At 41.9% G+C, this 26,800-nt stretch overlaps 4 protein-coding genes across 7 annotated transcripts in view; 1 reads left to right on the forward strand and 3 right to left on the reverse strand.

Annotated features, from left to right (window-relative positions):
- Nucleotides 1-128: 128 nt before the first annotated feature.
- Nucleotides 129-5,191, reverse strand: LOC118392092 (zinc fingers and homeoboxes protein 1-like). 3 transcript variants are annotated; one of them, XM_035783729.2, is made up of 4 exons: nt 3,487-5,190; nt 3,039-3,123; nt 2,653-2,945; nt 129-2,496 (listed from the first exon to the last, which is right to left on the reverse strand). In XM_035783729.2, exons 2-4 carry the CDS (start codon nt 3,112-3,114, stop codon nt 1,216-1,218), a joined length of 1,650 nt encoding a protein of 549 aa, XP_035639622.1. In that variant the 5' UTR covers nt 3,115-3,123; nt 3,487-5,190; the 3' UTR covers nt 129-1,215. The 3 variants fall into 3 exon arrangements, with proteins under 3 accessions (XP_035639622.1, XP_035639621.1, XP_035639623.1); XM_035783728.2 differs by having other exon boundaries at nt 2,653-3,123; nt 3,487-5,191; XM_035783730.2 differs by lacking the exon at nt 3,039-3,123.
- A 2,329-nt stretch (nt 5,192-7,520) lies between these two features.
- Nucleotides 7,521-19,827, reverse strand: LOC118392094 (GMP reductase 2). Its single transcript, XM_035783732.1, has 10 exons — nt 19,687-19,827; nt 15,297-15,438; nt 14,951-15,070; nt 13,035-13,118; nt 12,736-12,909; nt 12,418-12,499; nt 12,190-12,296; nt 10,172-10,214; nt 9,837-9,996; nt 7,521-9,577 (listed from the first exon to the last, which is right to left on the reverse strand). The coding sequence occupies exons 2-10, from the start codon at nt 15,381-15,383 to the stop codon at nt 9,388-9,390; spliced, it is 1,047 nt and encodes a 348-aa protein (XP_035639625.1). The 5' UTR covers nt 15,384-15,438; nt 19,687-19,827; the 3' UTR covers nt 7,521-9,387.
- Nucleotides 19,828-20,089: 262 nt separating this feature from the next.
- Nucleotides 20,090-21,668, forward strand: LOC118392096 (NEDD8). The gene is made up of 4 exons (XM_035783733.2): nt 20,090-20,283; nt 20,509-20,556; nt 20,747-20,829; nt 21,119-21,668. Exons 1-4 carry the CDS (start codon nt 20,266-20,268, stop codon nt 21,237-21,239), a joined length of 270 nt encoding a protein of 89 aa, XP_035639626.1. The 5' UTR covers nt 20,090-20,265; the 3' UTR covers nt 21,240-21,668.
- A 4,746-nt stretch (nt 21,669-26,414) lies between these two features.
- LOC118392744 (large neutral amino acids transporter small subunit 2) overlaps nt 26,415-26,800 on the reverse strand; it is a 38,386-nt gene continuing 38,000 nt past the window's right edge. For both annotated transcript variants that reach the window (XM_052459801.1, XM_052459800.1), the window contains one exon: nt 26,415-26,800. This exon is cut by the window's right edge and continues 792 nt beyond it. The gene's annotated coding sequence lies outside the window, so the exon portion shown is untranslated.

Genomic DNA, 26,800 nt, shown 5'->3' on the forward strand with positions numbered 1-26,800 from the left:
TTTGTAGGTTCTAATCTCTGTCTCATCTTGTGTTCAATAAATGCTTTCAGTTGTTACATTCAGATGGGCACCTGTCAACAAGGTAGAGGTTCATGATCCAAAATATAAAAGATACCCAATTGCAGAACAAGGAGAAAAGGTATTTTTATTCACAGAAGGGAAGAAACCTGTTCACCACACAAAGAACCAGATACGACTCCACATACTAGCTCTGAAATCAAAATAAATGATCTACTTTCTTACTACCAATAAGACCACACCTTATGCTATGTCCCAATAATCTCTCTTCTCCCAAAGTTTGCACTTGTTCAATTCCCTTAATGGACTCCCCCCTAGCCCATGTCTACATCAATCCAATGATTTTAACTTTATGGGGAGAAATGAATGCGCAAGTGCACACTTCAGGAGGAAGGAGAGATTATTGGGACGCACTCAAGGACATAGGTTGTCGCAGGTCTGGTAGTTTCCCTAATTCTTTACACTCTGAACATATCAAACAAGGAACATCAATGCAATGTCATAGAAACTTCCCAGCATAAAATTGTGATGGAGCTTGAAACATGAATTGCCATTTGAATGAATAACTGAACAGGAAGTGCCAGTTTCAATAGTGCTTCAACTAAAGTAGACTAGAACATCATAAACATAATCAACAACTTGTAACATAAAAACAGAATGCTGCCTCATTCGTGACCATTCCTAATATGTAGCCCTTTTCAGCACCTCCAGGCCTCTCCAGCATTACAGCAGGGGTGTGACTCAATACCCCGCTTCCTTTTCCATCACTGCAGACAGGTGAGTTTCAGATTTCAAGTTTCAACAAATAACATTTCACCTGTTAGGCCATGCTGGATCAGTGCTCCTAGAGTAGAGAGCACAAAGGAGAAGAAGCCTTTTTATACTATTGAGTACCCCAAGTCCCTTATACTATTGAGTACCCCAAGTCCCTGTGGTCCCTGTAGCTCAGTTGGTAGAGCATGGCGCTTGTAACGCCAGGGTAGTGGGTTCGATCCCCGGGACCACCCATACGTAGAATGTATGCACACATGACTGTAAGTCGCTTTGGATAAAAGCGTCTGATAAATGGCATATATTAAGTCTGTCCCGGCGGTCACTCCAGCTTCACGCCATTCATAGGTCTCAAAGTCCCAGCTCCATCCTCCTCCCTGCCAGCCTCCCCCATTAGCACTATGAGTCACGGTAATCAAAAGACTGCTAGGAGGAGGATCCTGATGGACCGGTTTCCTCAGTCATCAACCAGTCCCTCTGCCGTTGCCTCTGCTTCCCCCTAATCTGCGCCAGGACCTTCTGGTGCTCTTCCCCACTCATCCAGCGTTCCATGCCCTTCTTGACGTAGTAGCGGGTGTCTCCGAACCACTGGGTGAGAGCCTTCCGCGAGAGGCCTGTCTGCTGCTGCAGCTGCGTGTAGTCCCCTTTGGTGGGCCACTGGCAGGTGAGGAAGAAGTGTCTCAGGAGCTCCAGCTGGGCTATTGTCTTGTTCTTCGGCCACGGGCCCATTTTGAGAACTTGTTCTTCTCCGTCGTCATCGATGAATTTGGTGATCCCCACCGCTTTCCGCTCCTCCTTCAGTTCCTTCTTGACGTTCTTTGTCCATCTCTTAGCTCCAGCTCTGGCCGTTTTCTCTTTGTCTGCTGCTCCCGTCTTCTTCTTCTGTACGTCCGCTGGTTCTTTCTCTTTTTCCTTCACCTTCAAGTTTGACCTAATCTGGTGGGTGGTGTTAGCGGGGTTGCCATGGACAGAGTTACCATTGCGGCTCCTGCTTAGGAAGTCGACATCATCTACTTGACAGACCCTTTTCTTCGCCGGTGATGGTCTGACCCTGCTGTCAGTTGGCGGTGGTGGTTGTGTCAGACGCTGAATAAGCTGTGTCTGTGACGACAGGAGGTCGTTGGGCTGTGACTGGCCGTTCTCTTCAGAATCTGGGTCGGCCTTGACGCGGTGGTGGAGCAAGAAACGCCGGTTGCAGAACCACTTGCGGATGTACCTCATGTGGAGCCTGGTGAGGGCCTGCAGACGCTGGAGCTCCTCCTTCGGAGGATTTGTGTTACGGCCGAAGCTCCGCCACAGCTCTGAGTGAAAATCCTGACAGTGCCTCTGGGGTTTGTCGGGGGCTTCGAGGGTTTGCCCTGTGGTTGTGGGGGGTGCCACTAAGCACAGAGGGAGTGGAGGAGAAGGGTGTTGCAGATTGGAGTCATCGGGTGCAACAACAAGGTGGTGTTTACGGCTTTTTCGAGGAATGGGTGAGGAGGACTCGAAGGACAGGCTGCTAAGCTGATTGGAGGTAGAGACAGGTGAATGTTCGATCCTGTTTCTCCCATCATCCTCCTTACTGAGGGGAGGCAATACCTTCTCCTCTTTCTCTTTTTTGTCCTTCGCCTGGTTTGGTCCGCACATCTTGCACCGTGCCATACAGATCTCTTCTGCATCCCAGCTGATCCCATAGCGGAGCCGCTGGACCATGAACCACACTCTGACCTAAGATAAGGACAGGATAAGATTGGTTGTTTTCACAAGAAATGTGCTGCTGACTCCTAATGACTAAAGGAAAGAAGCTGAGCAAGGACCATGCTATGTCAAAGTCAACTAGAAGTAGACAACCATGTATAAGGGCAAGAGGACTGGGGACTATACCTGGTCCAGATGCAGAGAGCAGCTCTGGGCGAGCGATGCCGTCTCCCCCAGGGTCGGGTATGGGAACACGTTGAAGGCCTCTATGAGATAAGTCACGCCGTCCAGTTCCTGGGTCTGGTCTGAGCACGCCCACAGGAGCTTCAAGTGCTCAGAGACCAGAGGCAGACACACCACATGGTTCTGGTTGAGGCCGAAGGGAGCCGGAGCCAGATTGTAGGGGGATGCTGTGCCTGCCCTCCCTTGACTTTTGGGGGACATGATCCCTGTGCCCCCCTTGCTGCTGTCAGCGGGGCCTACGGGAGGGAAGGGAGTTTGGTCAGAGATGGAGGCTGGGTACCGTGGTTGTGGTATATGGGTAGCTGATGTTAGGGCTGGAGCTAACTCACTCTTCTCTGTGAGCTTAGCAGCAGCAGCTGTATCCGGATACTTGTCCAGCTCTGCTGTCCACTTTGTTCTGGTCATCACAGCACTCTTATGGTAATGGATATATAATTTAAAAACTCCTACCTTTGTATATTATTTTCATAATTTAAACAACAAACTTGGCTAGCTAGTTTACTACTATAGTTAACTTCTTTGGACAAATTAGCTAGCTACACTTCCATCCAAGTGTTTTTGTCATTGTCATGTATTCCGTGCATGTGTGCGTGTCATGCGCGCTTACCACTGGGTGTGTGCAATGCAATGTAAGCTACAGTACTTGCTACTGTTAACCAACAATGCTAGCTAACTATTTGCTAGCTACTATAGCTAACTGGGATTCATAGTTGGCTAACTAGCGCTACTTATGACTGTTATCATCCCAACAACAAATATTTCTCTAACAGTACTTACCAATAGATACAATTAAACGAACTCGCAGTATGGCTAGCTAACGTTAGTTTGCTGTGCTTCACTGTTGTTTCTCATAAAATGGGCACCGTATCCATGACCACATAGCTAGCTAAATTTAAGCGTCAAACCTAGCTACATGCCACCGATTATTATTTTTGATTAAAGGATGGATGGATTCAGGTTTACATGTAAACTCGCACTTTGTCTCCCCCTGTTGGCTATGTTGTACATCTAACATGAGTTCCATTCATTTATGCCCTGGGTCTCTTTCTCCCGGTTTCCACAAGATACAGTGGTGGAAAAAGTACCCAATCTTCATACGAGTAAAAGTAAAGATACTGTACCTTAATAGAAAATGAATCACGTAAAAATGAAAGTCACACAGTAAAATACTAGTTGAGTAAAAGTTCAAAAGTATTTGGTTTTAAATGTCATTGCTGAAATATAACGTTACTTCAGTATCAAAAGTAAAAGTATGAATCATCCAACATTTCTTATATTAGGCTAACCAGACGGCACGATTTATTTGTTATTTAAATTTATGGCAAGCCAGTGGCACACTCCAACACCCAGACATAATTTACAAACGAAGCACTTGTGTTTAGTGAGTCCGCCAGATCAGAGGCAGTATGGATGACCAGGGATGTTCTCTTGACAAGTGCTGGAATTTGAGCATTTTCCTGTCCTGCTAGGCATATGAAATGTAACGAGTACTTTTGGATGTCAGTGAACATTTATGGAGTAGAAAGTACATTATTTTCTTTAGGAATGTTGTGGAATAAAAGTAAAAGTTGTCAAAAATATAAGTAGTAAATTACAGAGACTTAAAAACCGACTTAAACAATAACCCTTACCTAACTCTTACTTTAACCATTTAAAATGTCAACTTCAATGGTGTAGCTACTTCACAAGAATTCAGGATGGCACTGACCAATTCCACAGCCACAAAGTCTAAATTTGGTACAAAAAGGTATAAAATATGTGTGTTATACATAAGGTTAGCAGTGTGGTTAGGATTAGGTTTAAAATACAATTTTAAGAAGATAAATTATAGAAATGGACAGGGTTTAGATAATATTGGCGACTGCAGGCGACTGCTCTACAAAGCACCTTTCATCGGTCAGTCACACTTTACCCATGATGCATTGCGGGTTTGAGCCTCTCGAACATGGCCTATGACTGTTGCTGTGTTAATGATACATTGGAGCTGAAGATTCGAATCACATTCTTTACCACTACTTTACGCACATTTTGGTGGTTATCCAACCTCGAGTCCGTTCACATTTCCCACTGTCCACCGTGAATGATAATTCTTCAAGTTTTCACTTAGGGCCCTCAAAAGGCTAGGGGCGGCTTTGACTGCATGTGCTGGTATGGATGTGGGTACTCAGACCCGCAAGCCACTGAGGGCCCTCATGAAGACTACAGATTTTTTGTGGCCCCCACCCCTATCCAAGTTGGCATCCCTGATTTAGCTCTTCTTGAGATGCTATTGAGTTTTGGCCACATGAGAGAAGCATGTGACCATGTGCACAATCATCCTAAAACCTCCTAAGAAATTTGGTGTTTTTTGTCTTCCAGTAATGTTATACTATGCTATTACTACAGTGTATGTTATGTAGAATACTATGAATACTACAGTGTATTTGGGTATGTTATGTAGAATACTATCATTATGTGATCTTGCAGCCATCCCTAAATCTGGGATGCCAACTTGGATAGGGGTGGGGGCCACAAAAAATCTGTAGTCTTCATGAGGGCCCTCAGTGGCTTGCGGGTCTGAGTACCCACATCCATACCAGCACATGCAGTCAAAGCCGTCCCTAGCCTTTTAGGCTTTGACCTAACTTTATTAAAACAAGCACCATTCGCCAGAGTAACATGTTCTCAGGAGGTGACCCAACCATTGCCAGACAGTATGGAGAGCAGCAGTGGGGATGCCCATGTGGAGAGGTCTATCACTTTCAACAGCAGTCTTACCACCACCGAAATCTAATGAGTGAGTCATGCCGTATATAGAGGAATTCTGTGAGCTTGTCTAGGCAATATCTTAAATGTATTGAATTCAGTTTGGATCCCGACTATTGTGCTGCCATGCTATGTTTTCGTCATAGGTCTCTCTTTATGTGGTGTTCCTGGTGTCTCTCTTGCATTGTGTGTTTTGTCCTATATTTTTATTTAATTTTTAATCCCAGCCCCCATCCCGACAGGAGACTTTTTGCCTTGTGGTAGGCCATCATTGTACATAAGAATTTGTTCTTAACTGACTTTCCTAGATAAATAAAGGTGAAACAAAATACAAATATTGTCTTACACTGGCTAGATTTCGGTTAACTTGCAAGACAGGACTGTGTCTCCCCCTGCTGGTTAAATTACCCACCTATCACAATGTTGTCCCATTGAACTTCCATCTTTTCATGTCCCTTAATCACGTTTCATTGACCTCATCATTGTACAATAAATAACGTAAATATTCAGTTGATTGAATGTACATGCTGATGTTTCTGTCCAGATATTTTGAAATGGTTAATTTACAAACAGGTCTGAGGAATAGATTGCCATTTTCTTGACAGTATGCTATTATATCAAACAGTACAGTTTATTTATGTACTATATTTTGTATACTATATTATGTGGATATTTCTGTCATGTTAAGATGTACTCTTAAAATGAACAATAAACAATGTACTAACAATAAACAATGCTCTCTGAGTCAAGATCACTTTCTGAATCAAAATACAACATAACTTAAAAAAACATAAGCCTACAACATAAACCAATTAAACAGTTGTGTAGCAATGAGGTATGTGCAGTAGGCTATAGGCCCAATACATTATCACTGCATATTGGCAATGCTTGCATTGACCATCTTGAAATCATATTTAAACATGTTAGGTGTATGATCACACTGGTATTATATCATTTGTTGTATTATTTGTGAGGCACAGCTGAGTGAGCATAATAATGACATTTTTTTTTTATACTGGACCGATGGCCTGCATCTGATGTTCAGTCTGAGGGGAGAGAAGGAGCAGCGGTGAGGCTGCCGGTCACCGTCCCTCTGCTCACCGTCCCTCCGCTCTACCTTCCCTCCACTGGGGAAAGGGGACAGTTTTCCAGCTGATGTCAAAACCTATTTCTGCCTCATGCACAAATTCATGTTGTTAACCCTATGACCAGAGAAAGTGAAACAGTCCTTCACATTAGAAAAGACAAGCCACTAGTAATAACAAACGCAAGCTTATCGGGAACACTTCGCCATCTATACTCCTTCATTGCAGCTGCAGTGATGGTTGCAGCGTGAGTGGAAGTAGGGAGAACATGCATTTTATGGCTTAACATGTTGACAGTGCTGAATAACAACTTAAACGTGAACTTACTCATAAAAACATCCGCTCTTTGCTGTATTCGTTGAGTCTCTTTGTAGTCAGGGTTTTAAACTCTCACAGTATACATTTTTGCTGTGCATTCCAGGCTTATTTTAGTCTCTTGCTCGAGGAAACTGCAGATAGGTGATCTGAGCTAAAGTGTTGTAGTCTTATAGGTGCACTTGATTTGCTCTCTGGGCCTGCAGGGTATGCGGGGTTCTACATTCAGACACATGAAATGGTTTAAAATGGGAATACTTTGCCTTCCTTTTGCTGGGACTGCTGAATAAAGTGCACCTACTGCCAACTGTATGAAATAAATCCAATTAAATAAGAAACGCTAGGCTTCTTCACAAAGTTTCTAAACCCAGAAGTCAATGAAAGAGAAGTCAATGAAAGGAGTGAAAAATTCTACTTTAGCTGTTAATTTTCTAGATTCGAGACAATGTCTTAAGTTGTTGAACATGTTATTACTCCAACCTCGTCAAAGTAACAAACTGGGACGTTTTAATTTTGCTGTTCGATGCGAGACGACCATAAGACCCGATGGCGTGTTTCTGCGCTTTATCGTTGTTTTATTTGACCTAAATGCTTGGTGATCTAGGAATGCCTTGGAGCTGGACCGGTTGATGGTGACCATTGCTCTAAAACAAACGGTGAAACAACTCATATGGAATGCTCTTTATTGGTCAGAACCAGGGGCGCGACTTTCACTGGGGCGGACATGTCATTCTGAAATTGCATTTTCAGTTTTATTATTGGAATGTGATACAAAACAAGGCAACGGTGTGCTTTATGACCATGTGGACGACCCCGAGCGGTCGGGTAGGCTGTTTGGAGTGTTTATCTGACTGGTCAGAACTGACAAGACTGAAACAACAAAAAATGTGGCCTTAAAAACGGCATGACATGTTTGACTAATACCAAAATATATGAAAAGGAATCATCCTGGAAAACACTATGAAGTAAAGTAAATATACAGACATAATGAAAACTAGTCAGTTGCACACCTTAAAATAATAATGCATAGACAACATTCTAGCAAAGTAACTGAATATCCAGGGAAGTAATAATGTGAATACTGATTGAATGGAAATTCTATCTAGTCTAATTGACAAAAGCGAGAAATTAACATTAAATCGAGTTAACAATCAAAGCTGTCCTGCCTTCCTTAGCATCAATACATACTGTAGCGAATTCATGAGGGAGCCCTGACAAGGACTGGAACCATGTCCAGTGACTGTCAAGCCAACACCTTAACCATTAAGCTAAGAAGTCCGAACCTCTTGACGAGGTCACTTGGTGTTGTGTTAAGGTCGCTACAATACTTTGAATTAGGGTTGCAAAATCCCGGTTCCTTTCCCAAAATTCCCAAGTTCTCCAGAAATCCTGGTTGGGGGTTTGCTGGATTTCTTGCTTTTTCTGCCATATTCTGGGAATCATCCAAGTTCCACTCAGGACTTCTGGAAAACCTGGGAATTTTGGGAAAGTTACAGGAATTTTGCAACTCTATATTTTGTATTCCACAACAGTTTCCCGTCAACATGCGGTGTGTCATTTCACTGACCGAGTTGCTGCTGTAGCTGTACAGCACACGAAACACCTGTTTGTCAGTATTTTCATTCAGTATCTATTTCCTCCTCGCCTTAATATTTGGTCCGCACGAGAATAGCAGAAAAAATAACTTTCTATGGGGAAAACGACTGGAATACTACACCATTGCAAATCATTAAGTGCAATATATATTTAAGTTATTTTGAAAAGGATAAAATAATCTAAAATATTTTAAAATCGGCAGTATTGGTTATTATTATGAACATCTGAATCTCTTCACTGTATGTATGTCCACTTGACTCAGAATTAGTTGACTATATCTAAAATAATAAAAGCAGATGTTTTTAATGCTTGCAATCTCAATATAGTACATACTTCATACCGTGAAATACTGTATATTCATTTATGGCATATGGTTTTCAAACAGCATGGCGATGAGATGTCTTGAAAAACAGGGATGTGCATAGAAGTGTTAGGAAAATGGGGGATTGAGAGGTAAAGAGAGAGAGAGAGAGCGCAAGATCATGTGAAATGATAGGACATGTTAAATAATATTGGACATAGAGAGAAGCCTGTACTCACCGCCCCCAGAGCGGAATGGGAATGATTGAGCAATATGACAAACGAAAAACCTGGAAATACGTCCTGAAGTGCCCTCAGTTCACTTCTTACCAAGAAATGTACATTTATGGCAGGTTAGAATAAGTCAAATATGTTTAAAGTTGAATTATGAACTGGGTGGATTCGAGCCCTGAATGCTGATTGGTATGACAAAATGTTTATTTTTACTGCTCTAATTAGGTTGGTAATCAGTTTATAATAGCAATAAGGCACCTAGAGGGTTTGTGGTATATGGCCAATATACCACGGCTAAGGGATGTATACAGGTTTAAGTTTCTCAACTGACTGATTCTTACTATCAACGGTATGGTGTGTGTATATGTGTGTATATGTGTGTGTGAACCAGCCTGGGCCTCGCCTAGTTATCGTTCCCAAAGACGGTGTTGAGCTGCTGGGTGACCCTGATGAAGGTGGTCCTGCGGCTGAGCTCCTTGAGCTTCCCTGCACCCACGTAGGTACAGGTGGAGCGTACCCCACCCAGGACATCCCGTATGGTCACGTCCACGGGACCCTTGTAGACTACCTCTACCGTCTTCCCTTCAGATGCCCTGGGGGAAGAAGAGGGAACGGTTTCGCGATCTCTTACGCTTCCCCAGATTAGAGTCCTGTCAAGGGGGTGTACTTGTACATCAAGCTGCCTCATGCTACAGAAACAGGAGATAGGTTCCTGGCATGCCCCTGTGGGCCGTTCTGACTCAGACAAGGCTTACTTGTCCAATACTGACTTACTACTTATTCTTTCCCTAAAGTGTGCTACAAAGTTAAAAACGGCTAATTTCCTGCTTTGCTGCCAGTAGCATCTCTGACCTGTACTCGGCCACACCCCCGGCGTGTCTCTTCATGGCCGTGTCGGAGCTCATGCCGTAGAACAGCTTGTACTTCTTCCCGTTCTTCTCGATGACCTCGCCCCCGCTCTCTGAGTGGCCGGCCAGCATCCCGCCCAGCATCACAAAGTCCGCCCCAGCACCTGTGAGTCACACACAACCACAGCACACAGCCAATCAAAATGCAGAGCAAATCCAGCCGGGGTCAGACACATAGTACTCTGTTGTAGAGTCTCTGTACATGGTTGAAGGCTGATTCAAGTAAGTACTGTATGCTCTGTGAGCTGAAAAATCGAATTTGACCGTTACAAAACTCACCAAAAGCCTTGGAAACGTCACCAGGGCAAGTGCATCCACCATCCTTTATGAGAGAAACGGAAATAGGGAATAATAAGATCGTGCACATTTTCAGGCAAAGTCTCTGCCTACGGAACAATCTTTGTATGTACAGGGACAGTGACACGCCTTGTTTGTAAATAAGAATATAATGTTTTAAACACTTGCACATTAATGTGGATGCTACAGTGATTACGGATAGTCCTGAATGAATTGTGAATAATGACGAGTCATAGCGTCCACATTCATTGTAGATGTGATAGAAACATATTCTATTCTTATTTACAATAAAAGTGACTCCAAAATGACACAATATATTATTTACCATTCATTGGTATTGGGCACAAATATAATCGAAAACACAAACAAAACAAACAGCAAATGCATCCAACAAGTTTGTAGAGTCACAATCTCGATGTATTCTGCTTGGAATATGAGACAAAATACAAAACGTTTGACTACACTATAAGTGAAATTGTCCTAATACTTTAGGTCCCCTAAAATGGAGGGACTATGTTAAAAAAAATTGCTGTAATTTCTACACGGGTCACCAGATATGGATGGAAATACCCTCAAATTAAAGGTGTCAGTCTGCACTTTTACCCCATAGTCATTGTATAATTTAGAATCCAAAGTGCTGGAGTACAGAGCCAAATCAACACAAAAAACGTGTCACTGTCCCAATACTTTGAATGTACAGTTAATTCAGAAAGTATTCAGACCCCTTGACCTTTTCCACATTTTGTTACGTTACAGCCTTATTCTAAAATGGATTTGTTAAAAATCCTCATCAATCTACACACAATAGCCCATAAGCAAAAACAGGTCTTTTGATTTTTTTTTAGAAATGTATATGTTCCAAAAACAAATTGAAATATCACCTTTATATAAGTATTCAGACCCTTTACTCAGTACTTTGTTAAAGCACCTTTGGCAGCGATTACAGCCTCTATTCTTCTTGGGTATGACGCTACAAGCCTGGCACACCTGTATTTGGGAAGTTTATCCTATTCTTCTCTGCAGATCCTCTCAATCTCTGTCAGGTTGGATGGGGAGCATCGCTGCACAGCTATTTTCAGGTCTGTCCAGAGATGTTTGATCGGGTTCAAGTCCGGGCTCTGGCTGGACCATTCAAGGACATTTAGAGACTTGTTCCGAAGCCACTCTTGCGTTGACAACAACCCTAAGCACACATCCAAGACCTGTTAGAAGGTGAACCTTTGCCCCAGTCTGAGGTCCTGAGCGCTCTGGAGCAGGTTTTCATCAAGGATCTCTCTGTTCTTTGCTCTGTTCATCTTTCCCTCGATCCTGACTAGTATCTCAGTCCCTGCCCATGAAAAACATCCCCACAATATGATTCCACAAACTTCTTCCATTTAAGAATGATGGAAGCCACTGTGTTCTTGTGGATCTTCAATGATGCAGACATTTTTTGGTAACCTTCCCCAGATCTGTGCCTCGACACAAACCTGTCTCGGACCTCTACGGACAACTCCTTCGACCTCATGACTTGGTTTTTGCTCTGAAATGCACTGTCAACTGTGGGATCTTCTATAGACAGGTGTGTGCCTTTCCAAATCATGTCCAATCAACTTAATTTACCCCACGTGGACTCCAATGAAGTTGTAGAAACATCTAAAATATGATCAAAGTAAACAGGACGCACCTAAACTCAATTTCGAGTCTCGTAGCAAAGTGTTCTGAATAATTATATGAATAAGGTATTTCTGTTTTTGATCTTTTATAAATTAGCAAAAATGTCTAAAAACCTGTTTTCGCTTTGTCATTATGGGGTATTGTGTGTAGATTGATGAGATTATACTTTAAAAAATATCTATTTTAGAACAAAACGTGGAAAAAGTGAAGGGGTCTGAAAACTTTCCAAATACACTGTATGTGTGTATAATGATGTTCAGGGTGTATAAACGTTTTATAAAGACTGTTGAGCCAAAAGGATGTGAGTGTATAACTATAGGTGTATAATAATAATGGAGGCTTACAGAGATGATGTGTCCGCCCAGGCCGTGGGCAGCATCTGCACACTCTATCACAGCGCTCAGCTGGGGATAACCCACCCCTGTTTTCTTACGGGTGGTGCACACAGAGCCTACAGACAGACATACAGACAGAAAGTTAGGTGTTTATCAGTATGATCACACTAAGCCTTCAATTCAATACGACGATCCAGAAAAAAAAACAATGTGATAGTCCCCAGTTTATGACATCACCTGGTCCGATGCCCACTTTGATGATGTCAGCCCCAGCGAGGATCAGCTCCTCCACCATCTCCCCGGTAACCACATTCCCCGCCTGTGGCAAAGACAACACAATCACTTTAAATGGTGCACTACTATATAGTGCACTACTTTTGACTAGTCCTATATGGCTTCAATTGACACCCTGAGTGCACTACTTCGACAAGAGCCCTCGGGAATAGTGTGATTTGAGACGTATCAACTATCATCAATATCATCACTGTAAAAACGCTCCAAAAGGCCTAACCAGAGTTCGCCCAATGGAAAAGACAGCGTAGAGGAGTCACTGACCATGATGGTGTGTGTCGGGTACTTCAGGCGCACGTCTTTAACAAAGTGGACAAAGTGCTCAGAGTAGCCATTGGCCACATCCACACAGATGTACTGGAGCTGAGGCACAGCAGCTATGATCTCACCCAGCCTTTCAAAGTCCCCTTCGCCTGTCCCTGTGCTGACTGCCATACACTAAGAGAGAGGGAGCGAGAGAGTCAGAGAGCGAGAGAAATAGATAGAGAGACCAAATTAACACATCATTCGAAAACAAGAGGAGTCTTGTCATACAGTTATTACAAGGAGTTGTTTCAACGTACCGGTACACATTCTGGATTCTTTGTTGCAAACTCCTTCCAGTCATCTACTGAATAGTGCTTGTGAATGGCAGTGAAGAGTGTGAACTGAAGGGAGAAAGAGAGACAAGAACACTTACTTTACAAACACCTTTAAAGTTATAAAACCTATGTGTACAGAGACTTCAGAAAGTATTCAGACCCCTTGACTTTTTCCACATTTTGTTACGTTACAGCGTTATTCAAAAAATTGATGAAAAAATATAAAAATCCTCAGATCTACACACAATATCACATAATGACAAGGTGAAAAAAGGTTTTTAGAAATGTTTGCAAATGTATAAAAAAATAAGGAACAGAAATACTTTATTTACATAAGAATTCAGTGCTATAAAACTCAAAATTGAACTCCATTCGTTTCCATTGATCATACTTGAGATGTTTCTACAACTTGAATGGAGTCCACCTGTGGTAAATTCAATTGATTGGAAATGATTTGGAAAGGCACACACATGTCTATAGAAGGTCCCACAATTGACAGTGCAAAAACCAAGCCATGTGGTCGAGGGAATTGTCCGTAGAACTCTAAGACAGGATTGTGTCGAGGCACAGATCTGGGGAAGGGTACCAAAACATTTACGCAGCATTGAAGATCCCCAAGAACACAGTGGCCTCCATCATTCTTAAATGGAAGAAGTTTGGAACCACCAAGACTCTTCCTAGAGCTGGACGCCCGGCCAAACTGAGCAGTCGTGGGAAAAGGATCTTGGTCAGGGAGGTGACGAAGAACACGATGGTCACTCTGACAGAGCTCTAGAGTTCCTCTGTGGAAATGGGAGAACCTTCCAGAAGGACAACCATCTCTGCAACACTCCACCAATCAGGCCTTTATGGTAGAGTTGCCAGGCAGAAGCCACTCCTCAGTAAAAGTCACATACATGACAGCCCGCTTGGAGTTTGCCAAAAGGCACCTTAAAGACTCTCAGACTATGAGAAACAAGATGATCTGGTCTGATGAAACCAAGATTGAACTCTTTGGCCTGAATGCCAAGCGTCACGTCTGGAGGAAACCTGGCAACATCCCTATGGTGAAGCATGGTAGTGGCAGCATCATGCTGCGGTGATGTTTTTCAGTGGCAGGGACTGGGAGACTAGTCAGGATCGAGGAAAATATGAACTGAGCAAGTACAGAGAGATCCTTGATAAAAACCTGCTCCAGAGTGCTCAAGACTTCAGACTGGGGTGAAGGTTCACCTTCCAACATTACAATGACCCTAAGCACACAGCCAAGACAATGCAGGAGTGGCTTCGGGGCAAGTCTCTGAAAGTCCTTGAGTGGCCCAGCCAGAGTCCGGACTTGAACCCGATTGAACATCTCTGGAGAGACTTGAAAATAGCTGTGCAGCAACGCTCCCTATCCAACCTGACAGAGATTGAGAGGATCTGCGGAGAAGAATGGGAGAAACTCCCCAAATACAGGTGTGCCAAGCTTGTAGCATCATACCCAAGAAGCCTCAATGGTGTAATCGCTGCCAAAGGTGCTTCAACAAAGTACTGAGTAAAGGGTCTGAACACTTACGTAAATGTGATATTTCAGTTTTTTATTTTTAATAAATTAGTAAACATTTCTAAAAACATGTTTTTGCTTTGTTATTATGGGGTATTGTGTGTGGATTGATGAGGGGGGGAAAAACATTTAATACATTTTACAACAAGCCTGTAACGTAACAAAATGTGGAAAAAAGTGTCTGAATACTTTCCGAAGGCACTGTACTGTATTTGTAGTTTGCTTTCTATGGGAGCCAGGAGGGGATATTTGTGGGAGAAGAGGTTGTTTAGTATTAGAAGGTTGGACTGAGGGAGGAGTTTGATGATTGCTTTTTTGCTATCTATACCCAATGATGTATATACACACACTATGTATTTCTCTCTGTCTATACCTTGGACAAAGCCAGAGCCATCTCGAAGGTGCCGACAGTGTCCATGTTGGCTGCAACAATGGGGATTCCTCTGTAGCTTCCCTTTGAGTTCCTGAAGGTGTAACATCTCATCAGGTCCACCTGGAGGAGAAGGACAGACAGACAGGCAGACAGGCAGAAAAGCAGGCAGGCAAAAAGACAAAGACAGACATACGTACGGAGGGACAGACAGACGTGTTATAATTAGAGAAAAAGCCTTCATTTTTATTGAAGAGCGATACGCTGTGTTTGTCTGGTACAAAATGGGTATTTGAATACAACAGAACAATACATAAAGAGTACAAAATAGGACAAAGGAGTTATGCACCTCACTACGGGACTTGAGTGTGCTTCGTTTCGGACGGAGAAGTACGTCCTTGAAGTCCAACTTGATGTCATTCTCAATGCGAGGCATTTCTGCTGCTGGTAGTATCTGTAGTATGGACACGTTGTATCTTTTTCTGCTCTGTCTGCAATGAGGTCGACAAAAAGAACAACAGACAGAACAGGCTGTCACACCAACACAAGGTTGTGTTGGTTACTTTCTAAATGTAATCCGTTACAGTTACTAGTTACCTGTCCTAAATTGTAATCAGTAACGTATTTTCTGGATTACCCAAATCCGTAATTACTTTCAGTTACTTTTGGATTACTTTCCCCTTAAAAGGTATTAGTAGAAGACAAAAATAATCCATCAAATACATCTGGCGTGTGATCATAGCGGTCTCTGACTTGTGGTCAGACTCGCTCAGGCGGACCAAACATCCTAAGTGAATAGAACAATGATCCAATAAATCATCATCTAGTTTTTCAAAAGCATCTGTAATCTGATTACAATATTTTTTGCATGTAATGTAACTGATTAAATGTACTTTTTTTTGTAATCAGATTACATCTCAGCTAACATTATGATAACCATATGTTTCTTAGAGCTTGGTGAGTGTACTGTATGGTTGTCTTATGGTTATTTTGCATACAACCTTCTCACAACTTTCTGGGAATAGTGCAGGGTAGTTGCTTTGCTTTGGAACATTCTCAGCACATTTAACGAACTTGACAAGAAACATTATTTTCTTGGTATTCCATTAGGCTACTTTAACAGACCGTTTCCTTAAAGTTAAAACATGGTTACGTTCTAGGAACGTTCTCCAACTGGTTTGACATTGGCGATGTTCTCAAATAGTCTAGTTTAGAGACTGCTAAGAAAAAATATATGTGGGAATTTCCGTACTTCAGCATAATGTTTCCTACAGGATTCCTCATGGTTCTAGCTAAAATAATCAGTGGCGTCAAACTCATTCCACGGAGAGCCATGTGTCTGCAGGTTTTAGTTTTTCCCTTTCAATTAAGACCTAAACTACCAGGTGAGGGGAGTTCCCGACTAATTCGTGACCTTAATTCATCAATCAAGTACAAGGCTGAAGCGAAAACCTGCAGACACTCGGCCCTCCATGGAATAAGTTTGACACGTGGTTTGAATAGACTAAAATGAACAGCTTTGCATGCGTAAAAAAAACATGGAATTCAGTAAAAGTTTTGAGAAAAACAAAAACCTCCAAAAAAACTGTAATTTTTGTTTTCGGAGCGTTAATAAAACCTCCCAGGAAAACTTTCAAGGAGCCATCGTAAAACCTTTTCAGAACCTCGCTGCAACCTAAAAATAAACGTTCCCAGAACAGGCTACATTTTCACTTCTGTTCTCAGTGCATTTAAATAAATTAGTAAATCAGTTTTACCAGTCAGGAAACGTATGGACTTGCTCCCAGAAACAATGTCAAACCAAAAACATACGTTCCCACAACTTGCATGTAATCAGTTACCACTCCACAACCCTCCCCATACACACACTCTCACTCAAACTTAACGCACAAATGCACACACAATATTTGTATTAATTCATACACAAATGCACATTTTTGCAATTGTATGATTAAACAAATTCCAATCAAACATAAGGAAAAACGAGGGAGAATGTGATAAACAATGTGTGCCTTACAAATAGGTCACAGAAAACAGAGTAAGCACATTTTTGCATAAAATCCCATTGAGGGTCTGTTCATTTTAGTGACAGTGGGGCAAGAAAAACAATACACCCTTTAAAATGTTTAAAGTCATTTTATGATCATCACTATCAAATGAACAGAATATCCATAATGGGCCAATTGAGATATCGCTTGTGACTAATGAATTTCAGTTCACTACTATAGAAAGTTTCAAATTACTATAGAAAGTTTCAAAGTGGCACCGTCATAGGATGCCACCTTTCAAACAAGTCAGTTCGTCAAATTTCTGCCCTGCTAAAGCTGCCCCAGTCAACTGTAAGTGCTGTTATTGTGAAGTGGAAACGTCTCGGAGCAACAACGGCTCGGCCGCAAAGTGGTAGGCCACATAAGTTCACAGAACGGTACTGCCGAGTGCTGAAGCGCGTAGAGCGTAAAAATCATCGATCCTTGGTTGCAACACTCACTACTGTGTTCCAAACTGCCTCTGGAAGCAACGTCAGCACAATAACTGTTAGTTGGGAGCTTCATGAAATGGGTTTCCATGGCCGAGCAGCTAGACACAAGCCTAAGATCACCATGCACAATGCCAAGAGTCGGCTGGGGTGGTGTAAAGCAAGCCATTATTGGACTCTGAAGCAGTGGAAACACGTTCTCTGGAGTGATGAATCACGCTTCACTATCTGGCAGTCCGATGGACGAATCTGGGTTTTGACGGGTGCCAGGAGAACGCCACCGACATCTACAGTGCTAACTGTAAAGTTTGGTGGAGGAGGAATAATGGTCTGGGGTTGTTTTTCATTGTTCGAGCTAGGCCCCTTAGTTCCAGTGAAGGGAAATCTTCAAATCAAATCAAACCACACTGCCAGTTCTCTGACCTCCTCCCTGCCTCATCATTGTCGGAGATCAGCAAACTCGTCAGCAAACTTAATGATGGTGTTGGAGTCGTGTTTGGCCACGCAGTCGTGGTTGAACAAGGAATACAGGAGGGGACTAAGTACACACCCCTGTGGGGCCCCAGTGTTAAGGATTAGCGTGACAGACGTGTTGTTACCTACTCTTACCACCAGGGGGAGTCCTGTCAGGAAGTCCAGGATCCAGTTGCAGAGGGAGGTGTTTAGTCCCAGAGTCCTTAGCTTAGTGATGAGCTTCGTGGGCACTTTGGTGTTGAACGCTGAGTTGTAGTCAATGAACAGCATTCTCACATAGGTGACACATTTTTTTCTTTCCTGATTGTACGTGACATGCTCGTAAAAATTTGTTAAAACTGATTGATGTTTGTCTGCAGTAGGAGTGCCGATTCTGGGTGAGAATTTTCTTCTTTGCTTATGGCCTTATAGAGTTGGTTGAGAGCGGTCTAAGTGCCAGCTTCGCTTGTGGTGGGAAATAGAAGGCTACAAATAATACAGATGAGAACTCTCTTAGTAGATAGTGTGGTCGACAGCTTATCATAAGGTACTCTACCTCAGACGAGCAATACCTCGAGACTTCTTTAACATTAGACATCATGCACCAGCTGTTATTGACAAAAAGACACACACCCCCACTCCTCGTCTTACCAGAGGTACCGTCTCTGTTCTGCCGGTGCATGGAAAATCCCACCAGCTCTAAATTGGCAGTTTCTTCATTCAGCCACGTCTTGGTGAAACATAAGATGTTACAGTTTTTAATGTCCCTTTGGCAGGATAATCTTAATAGTAGGTCATGAATTTTATTTTCCAACTATTGCACGTTAGCAAGGAGAATGGAAGGCATTGGGAGTTTGCTCGCTCGCCTCCGGATTCTCAGAAGGATCCCCGATCTACGTCCCCTTTTCCGGTGTCTTTTCTTCACCCAAAAGGCGTGGATCTGGGCCTGTTCCAGTGAAAGCAGGATATCCTTCTCGTCGGACTCGTTAACGCAAAACGTTTCTTCCAGTCCGCGGTGAGTAATGGCTTTTCTGATTTGCAGAAGTTATTTTCGGTCATAAGAGACGGAAGCAGCAATATTATGTACACAATAAGTTACGAAATAAGTTACACAAAACACTTTTTAATTTTTTTTATTGCACAATTGGTTGGGAGAATGTAAAACGTCAGTCATGTTCTTCGGCGCCATCTAACGCTACAGCTTACAATTACATTCTAGATGATTCTGTGCTTCCAACTTTGTGGCAACAGTTTGGGGAAGGCCCTTTCCTGTTTCCGCATGGCAATGCCCCCGTGCACAAAGCAAGGTCATACAGAAATGGTTTGTTGAGATCGGTGTGGAAGAACTTGACTGGCCTGCACAGAGCCCTGACCTCAACCCCATCAAACACCTTTGGGATGAATTGGAATGCCAACTGCAAGCCAGGCCTAATCGCCCAACTTCACTAATGCTCTTGTGGCTGAATGCAAGCATGTCCCTGCAGCAGTGTTCCAACATCTGGTGGAAAGACTTCCCAGAAGAGTGGAGGCTGTTATAGCAGCAAAGGGGGGACCAACTCCATATTAATGCCCATGATTTTGGAATAAGATTTTCGACGAGCAGGTGTCGACATGTAACGTAGCTACTCGAAAAAAATCTAGTCAATACAGGCTATCCTGCTGTCATTTCGATGGTCCTGTCAAAATTCAAGGTTAGCTAATATTGAATCAAAACCGCCAAATTAGGTTAAATTCCCTATATCTGTACGGTTAGATGTAATTATATAAGTAACCATATTCTTCTCTACGAAATGAGGCATAAACTTCTTACCGTTATGAAATGCGCGAGAAAGATATCTTATTTCACCAGCACTGTTTCCGCTACAAATGCGAGGCATGAATGTTTAAGAGGACGGGTCTTTACTGTAAAGCCATTATTGTAGTTCTATTATTCGGCTATCTGTGATATTTTTGGTGCAGTGGAGGTTGAGAAAAGACTACATATAAAGACTAATTTACGTAATTCCTAAGACTCATTTACGTACGTTTTTAAAAAGGTCAACGAAAATGTATTTTTTTAACAGTAGTTATGGTGCTACCTCTAGGGATTTTTCGAACAGTAACTAAACTATTTAAATAAACATTTAATCTAATACAACTTTTTTGACGGAGAAAACGTAACACCGTAGTTTACTAAGAACATCGCGGAACTCTTTCGTTGTGAGCGCGGAGAATAGTGGGACCTATTTCTGAGAAACACAGGAACTTCAATTGAATTATTTGCGACAAAGAAAGATTGGTGTAGAAATGTCTCATGTTGTAGCTAAGCAGGATACCACATTTATCTGATATTACACAGATACCAATTCAGTTATAATATAATTGTGTTTAGAAAACAAAATAAGTCAAAATGTTGATTAAAGTCAAGGTAAGAGAACGTCAGACACATACAGTATATGCAGCCACACAAGCAATTTGGCTAGTTTAGGTTTTAATTCAGCTGCTCAGTGCACACAGTCAGTAGCTAGCTAGCTACATGCGTCCATAAAATAAGAATCGAATAACTTGGATCATAAGTAACTAACTGACGTGTGCTGGTTATGAAGGCATCCTCTTAACATGACTAACTATTTGATCAATGTCTGTCTCTCAGACACTCACTGGGAAAGAAATTGAGATTGACATAGAGCCCACAGACAAGGTATGTGCTAGAATTTTCTCTCTGTGTGTGTGTGTGTGTGTGTGTGTGTGTGTGTGTGTGTGTGTGTGTGTGTGTGTGTGTGTGTGTGTGTGTGTGTGTGTGTGTGTGTGCGCATGCCACAGCCCTCAGTGAAACCATACAGTGATATTATGTATTCAGTGTGTGTATTTTCTGGCTCGTCTCTTGTCAGGTGGAGAGGATTAAAGAGCGAGTGGAGGAGAAAGAGGGGATTCCGCCTCAGCAGCAGAGGTTGATCTACAGTGGGAAACAAATGTAAGGCACAGAGGCAACATCGTGGAATGAATCATGTGTAAAAGAAACCTTAGCTTATATATTCTCTGTGTTCAAGTGATTGCGCCGCATTAGTCTTGGAAGTTCCAGACCTAGGGCAACAACACTGGACCATTGTTAATGTCGGAGTCAACCCGTCTTCCTAGGAAGAGTACATGTCCACAGACATTCTCTCTAGTCAGTGGTCAGATAACAACACACACAAAAATAACAGTTTGTGCATGAGAATGAAGTTGTCCCTCTTTTCCTAATATCAGTTTCTTTCCCTCAGGAACGATGAGAAGACAGCAGCAGACTACAAGATCCAGGGAGGCTCCGTACTACATCTGGTCCTTGCGCTAAGAGGAGGGGAGATCCTCCACTGTCCCACGAGCCTCCTGCTTGCCTTGTAACCACCACACCTGCCTTGGCCCCAGTAGATGTTGCCCTTAGGCACAGATCTAGGATCAGCTTAAACCTCCTCCAATCCAAACCATAACCATTATGGGCTATAAATGCTGAACTGATCATAGATCAGTGATTATGGGCAACTTCAGCCCTCTCCCCTTGGGACAGGCCACCCTAGACCTTCTTGGAGACGTATTACCCTGTTACAATCACTCATGTGTCATTAATATTAAAATATGAGGGCCCTGTTAGATATCTGTAAAGAGAAGGTTTTGTCCTTTGGGCTTATCACCATGTCAGCACTCGCTCCTGTCCCTCAAACTGATGATGCCGATGTTACGTTTACAGTGCATGAAAGTGAGAAATTATTATTATTTTAAGTAGATTAATGTAATGGTTTAGTTTGTCAAAATAAAAACATCAGTTATCAGTGACTGGTGTTGTGTTGTCATTAATGATGTGTGATAATGTTATAGAACTGAAAGGTACGTTCTGTAGGAAAAATACAAACGCCACACCAGTCATCAACAATGAATATACTTCAGTATATATTTATTTATCTCTTGTTACTATATGTACATTCATGCTGAAACTCACAAAAATAATCCAGAAGAGACAGGAGGTTGGTAGAAAGTTAAACAGTTATCATGTGGTCAAGAAAATCTCTTGGCTCTATGTGTAAGGGAGATGGTTGGACTCAAAAATAATTTGCAGCAGAAAAGTATTTTTTTTAAATAGCTTAATTTATTTGAACTATCTGTCTATTTGGCTCCCAATGGTGCCAGGAGGATTAAGTATGGGGCTCACAATCTTATTGCTTAGAACAAAAACGCAGTGAGACCTCACATCATGTATTGCATGGCTTTTAGCGCATCCATCTCCATCAACACATAGATAGGCATTGCCATAGCCTGGTTAAATGTGTTGTTATTGCGCTCACCATTGTTTCACTTGGTGAGTGCAACGTTCAGTGTGGTTTAACCAGGCTAGCATAGACAAGAAGGTGAGCAATGATTTACTGAGGTGTGTTTTGCAATATATAAAAATATAATCTACCAATTTTATTTCTATGTTGCAGTACTACACACACCAAGGCTTCTACTGTATATTCCTGAACCACCATTGAAGGCCTGCAGTCCTCTGTTTGGTCTGTGTCAAGGGAGGCAATTGCTTGGTGTTATTAAATAGCTCATCAGTTTACATGAGGCAGTGATTGAGTAGCCTGGTTCTATCTGTAGTCTATGTGCTTTAGCCATTCATTGTACGCTACCACGGTGATAGTCATGGTTGCATATACAGATCTAAGACCAGGCTAATATTGACCAAGCAGAACAGAAGGTCTGATACTACAATGTAAGCAGAACAGTAGGTCTGATACGACAATGTTGCTACAACGATTTCTCATTGGTAACGCATAGTAGTTGAAAAGATGAATATTCTACTGAAGGAAATAGCAAAATGGGGATATTTAAGTGCTATACCTGTGGGATTCTTCCTCAGTAATACACACATGATACACATTGGGTTTAACATTGGGTTACCATGAATGTATATGAAGTCGTCAACCCTGTGCACATGCAATGTCCTGTTGTAAGAGTAAAGCCATATTGTTTCTGAGGCGACTTGAGCTGATGGTGGTGGATTAATAATGCACAGTTATGTCGATAAAGAGTATACATTACCCACTTTAAAAAACAAAATGTTTTTCCTGTGGTGAGTTCCCATACAGTACGTACAGTAGAATATATAGTTAATGTGACATCTAGTGATATATAGGCACATATCACACAACTTTCAGACACCCTGTCTGAGCTACAGTGTATGTTGAAGTTCCAGGCAGACTACATTGCAGATGCATGCCAGATCTCACAACGCCTGGGTAGGTGTTTAACACATCAGCTAACCACATGATATAATATAGCAATCTGATGCCTGACTGCCCAGTTGATGACGTGACACATAACCATTGATTGATGCAATGCAAAATCAGCAATGTAGTCGCCCTGGAACTCGACCTTTGACCCTGAACGAACGCTGTGATTATTAAACCTTCACAAGGACAACAGACACCAACCCATACCATGACCTTTGACTTGTGCTAGCACTGCAGAGGGCAAACTGTCTCTATACAAACTGGTTGACTTATCATAAACTGCAAGTATAGATGTATATTGATTTCAATGACTTAATACTGTAAAGTTTGTGTCTAAGGTCCAAATCTGTATTATTATTGTACATTATTCATACAACTGCATCCATTACATTATTTTTGTATCTGCATGATCAGTAAATGACCATCGGAAATAACATTAATGTGATTTTAGAGGAATGTGTATACATTTATGAAAGATTAAGACATCTAGACTAAAGGAATGACTTCTTCACTTCACTGGTAAGAGGTCTTAAGACAAAGGTGGTGGTCATTAACATAAAGCCAGCCCTCTATGGAAACCGGTAAACTCTTGAGTGTTCATTGGTTTTTGGCAGTGTTGGAGAAGGCAGTGTGAATGTACTGAGAAGGCCCCAAACTGGTTATAAAATCTGAAGAAGAACAGTGTGTGTACGTGTGTGTTTCAAAGGTGAAATAGCGAGGCCATTGTTGGTATACTGGGCCACACCACCATCCATAGTATACACTACCGGTCAAAAGATTTAGAACACCTACTCATTCAAGGGTTTTTCTTTATTTTTACTATTTTCTACATTGTAGAATAATAGTGAGGACATCAATACTATGAAATAACACATATGGAATCATGTAGTAACCAAAAATGTAGCCAATATCCACCCTTTGCCTTGATGACAGCTTTGCACACTCTTGGCATTCTCTCTTCATGAGGTAGTCACCTGGAATGCATCTTTCTGTCTCTCTCTTTCTCTCTTTTCTCTCGGAGGACCTGAGCCTGATGACTCCTTGCTGTACCCAGTCCACCTGGTCATGCTGGTGCTCCAGTTTCAACTGTTCTGCCTGCGGCTATGAAACCCTGACCTGTTCACTGGACATGCTACCTTGTTCCAGACCTGCTGTTTTCTCTCTCTACCGCACCGTCTGTCTCTAACTCTGAATGATCGACTATGAAAATCCAACTGAGATTTACTCCTGAGGGGCTGACCTGTTGCACCCTCTACAACCACTGTGATTATTATTATTTGACCCTGCTGGTCATCTATGAACGTTTGAACATCTTGGCCATGTTCTTATATAATCTCCACCCGGCACAGCCAGAAGAGGACTGGCCACCCCTCAGAGCCTGGTTCCTCTCTAGGTTTCTTCCTAGGTTCTGGCCTTTCTAGGGAGTTTTTCCTAGCCACCGTGCTTCTACATTTGCATTGCTTGCTGTTTGTGGTTTTAGGCTGGGTTTCTGTATAACACTTTGTGACATCAGCTGATGTAAAAAGGGCTTTATAAATACATTTGATTGATTGATTGATTAACAGGTGTGCCTTCTTAAAAGTTTATTTGTGGAATTTCTTTCCTTCTTAGTGTGTTTGAGCCAATCAGTTGTGTTGTGACAAGGTAGGAGAGTATGTAGAAGATAGACCTATTTGGTAAAAGTCCATATTATGGCACTTTTACCACTTTTACTATTTGGATAGTCCATATTATGGCAAAAAAAGCTCAAATGAGCAAAGAGAAATGAGAGTAAATCATTACTTTAAGACATGAAGGTCAGTCAATACGGAATATTTCAAGAACTTTGAAAGTTTCTTCAAGTGCAGTCTCAAAAACCATCAAGCGCTATGATGAACCTGGATCTCATGAGGACTGCCACAGGACTGGAAGACCACGAGTTACCTCTGCTGCAGAGGACAAGTTCATTAGAGTTACCAGCCTCAGAAATTGCAGCCCAAATAAATGCTTCACAGAGTTCAAGTAACAGACACATCTCAACATCAACTGTTCAGAGGACTGTGTGAATCAGGTCTTCATGGTCGAATTGCTGCAAAGAAACCATTACTAAAGGACAGCAATAATAATAAGAGACTTGGTTGGGCCAAGAAATGAGCAATGGCCATTAGACTGGTAGAAATGTGTCCTTTAGTCTGGAGTCCAAATTTGAGATTTTTGGTTCCAACGGCCGTGTCTTTGTGAGACGGGGTGTGGGTGAACAGACAATTTCCGCAGGTGTAATTCCCACCGTAAAGCATGGAGGAAGTGTTATGGAGTGGGGGTGCTTTGCTGGTGACACTCGCTGTGATTTATTTAGAATTCACACTTAACCAGAATGGCTACCACAGCATTCTGCAACGATACGCAATCCCATCTGGTTTAGGCATAGTGGGACTATCATTTGTTTTTCAACAGAACAATGACCCAACACACCTCCAGGCTGTGTAAGGGCTATTTTACCAAGAAGGAAAGTGATGGTGTGCTGCATCAGATGACCTGGCCTCCACAATCCCCCGACCTCAACCAAATTGAGATGGTTTGGGATGAGTCCGACCACAGAGTGAAGAAAAAGCAGCCAACAAGTGCTCAGCATATGTGGAAACTCCATCAAGCATTCCAGGTGAAGCTGGTTGAGAGAATGCCTAGAGTGTGGAAAGATGTCATCAAGGCTATTTGAAGAATCTCATTTGTTTAACACTTTTTTTGTTACTACATGATTCCATATGTGTTATTTCATAGTTTTGACGTCTTCACTATTATACAATGTAGAAAATAGTGAAAATAAAGAAAAACCCTTGAATGAGTAGGTGATCTAAGACTTTTGACAGGTAGTGTATGTATACTGTATATTACAGAGTGACCTGACAACAAACAGAAAATTTCTTGTTCATATAGGGGGTGTACATTCATGTAATATTATCCAGTTATTCTTTTGGGGACAAAACATGATCAGTTATATTAATTCAAACGTCACCAAATAAAGCACTATCAAACTACTTTGAAGAGTAGATGTGTAGATGTGTATTCATCTACAAAAATACTGAATTACCTCATTACTGATAGACATTAATATTAGACATTTACATCAACACCAGCACGCCACTGCTGTTGATTTACACTGCAGTAAGCTTAGCTACACATACAATTCAACTTCTGACAATTTTCTCCCAGGGCGTTGACATACGAGTGTGTGTTTGTGTGCATGTGAGTGTGTGTGTGTGTCCGTGTATAGAACTGTAGTCGGCTTGTTAGTCTGTGCTTCTCGTCTTTTAAATCATCAGACTGTTCATTTGTAGAGTTGATTGTCTGCCTTTAATGAAATCTTCCTCAGGTAAGCACGTAAACACACTGAGTCAACCTGGAATATTCAAAATGGCCATTTCTTTGTTTTTTTCATCAACATGATTAAAAAAAAAAAAAATCTCTTTAAAAATCTCTGGATAAAATAACCTGTCAATGATAACAATTACATACCACTACCTAAGGCACCGAACCAGATCCCTCATAAGGCTCTTAAAAGTATACCTTCGCTGTTGCAAAAAAAGAAAAAGAAGACCCAAAAGTTATTGATATAGAACATAAAAACACAAATATAATAACAATGACACGTGATATAAAAAAAAAACATTTTGGAATCAAAGACAGTATTTAGTGTATTTGAAACAGAACATTCAA

The sequence above is a fragment of the Oncorhynchus keta genome, chromosome 13 (genome assembly GCF_023373465.1).
Source record: "Oncorhynchus keta strain PuntledgeMale-10-30-2019 chromosome 13, Oket_V2, whole genome shotgun sequence".
Classification (NCBI taxonomy): Eukaryota; Metazoa; Chordata; class Actinopteri; order Salmoniformes; family Salmonidae; genus Oncorhynchus; species Oncorhynchus keta.

What these genes read in the sequence shown, in the direction of transcription:
- LOC118392092 (XM_035783728.2), bottom strand. Translation starts at nt 3,114, where the DNA reads ATGACCAGAACAAAGTGGACAGCAGAGCTGGACAAGTATCCGGATACA. An exon ending in GCTCTCTGCATCTGGACCAG is followed by an intron (nt 2,497 to 2,652) that starts GTATAGTCCCCA and finishes TCCTTATCTTAG; the next exon opens with GTCAGAGTGTGGTTCATGGT.
- LOC118392094 (XM_035783732.1), bottom strand. Translation starts at nt 15,383, where the DNA reads ATGCCTCGCATTGAGAATGACATCAAGTTGGACTTCAAGGACGTACTT. An exon ending in AGAATCCAGAATGTGTACCG is followed by an intron (nt 12,910 to 13,034) that starts GTACGTTGAAAC and finishes CCTCTCTCTTAG; the next exon opens with TGTATGGCAGTCAGCACAGG. An exon ending in CAAAGTGGGCATCGGACCAG is followed by an intron (nt 12,297 to 12,417) that starts GTGATGTCATAA and finishes GTCTGTCTGTAG; the next exon opens with GCTCTGTGTGCACCACCCGT.
- LOC118392096 (XM_035783733.2), top strand. An exon ending in ACATAGAGCCCACAGACAAG is followed by an intron (nt 20,557 to 20,746) that starts GTATGTGCTAGA and finishes GTCTCTTGTCAG; the next exon opens with GTGGAGAGGATTAAAGAGCG. An exon ending in ATCTACAGTGGGAAACAAAT is followed by an intron (nt 20,830 to 21,118) that starts GTAAGGCACAGA and finishes TCTTTCCCTCAG; the next exon opens with GAACGATGAGAAGACAGCAG.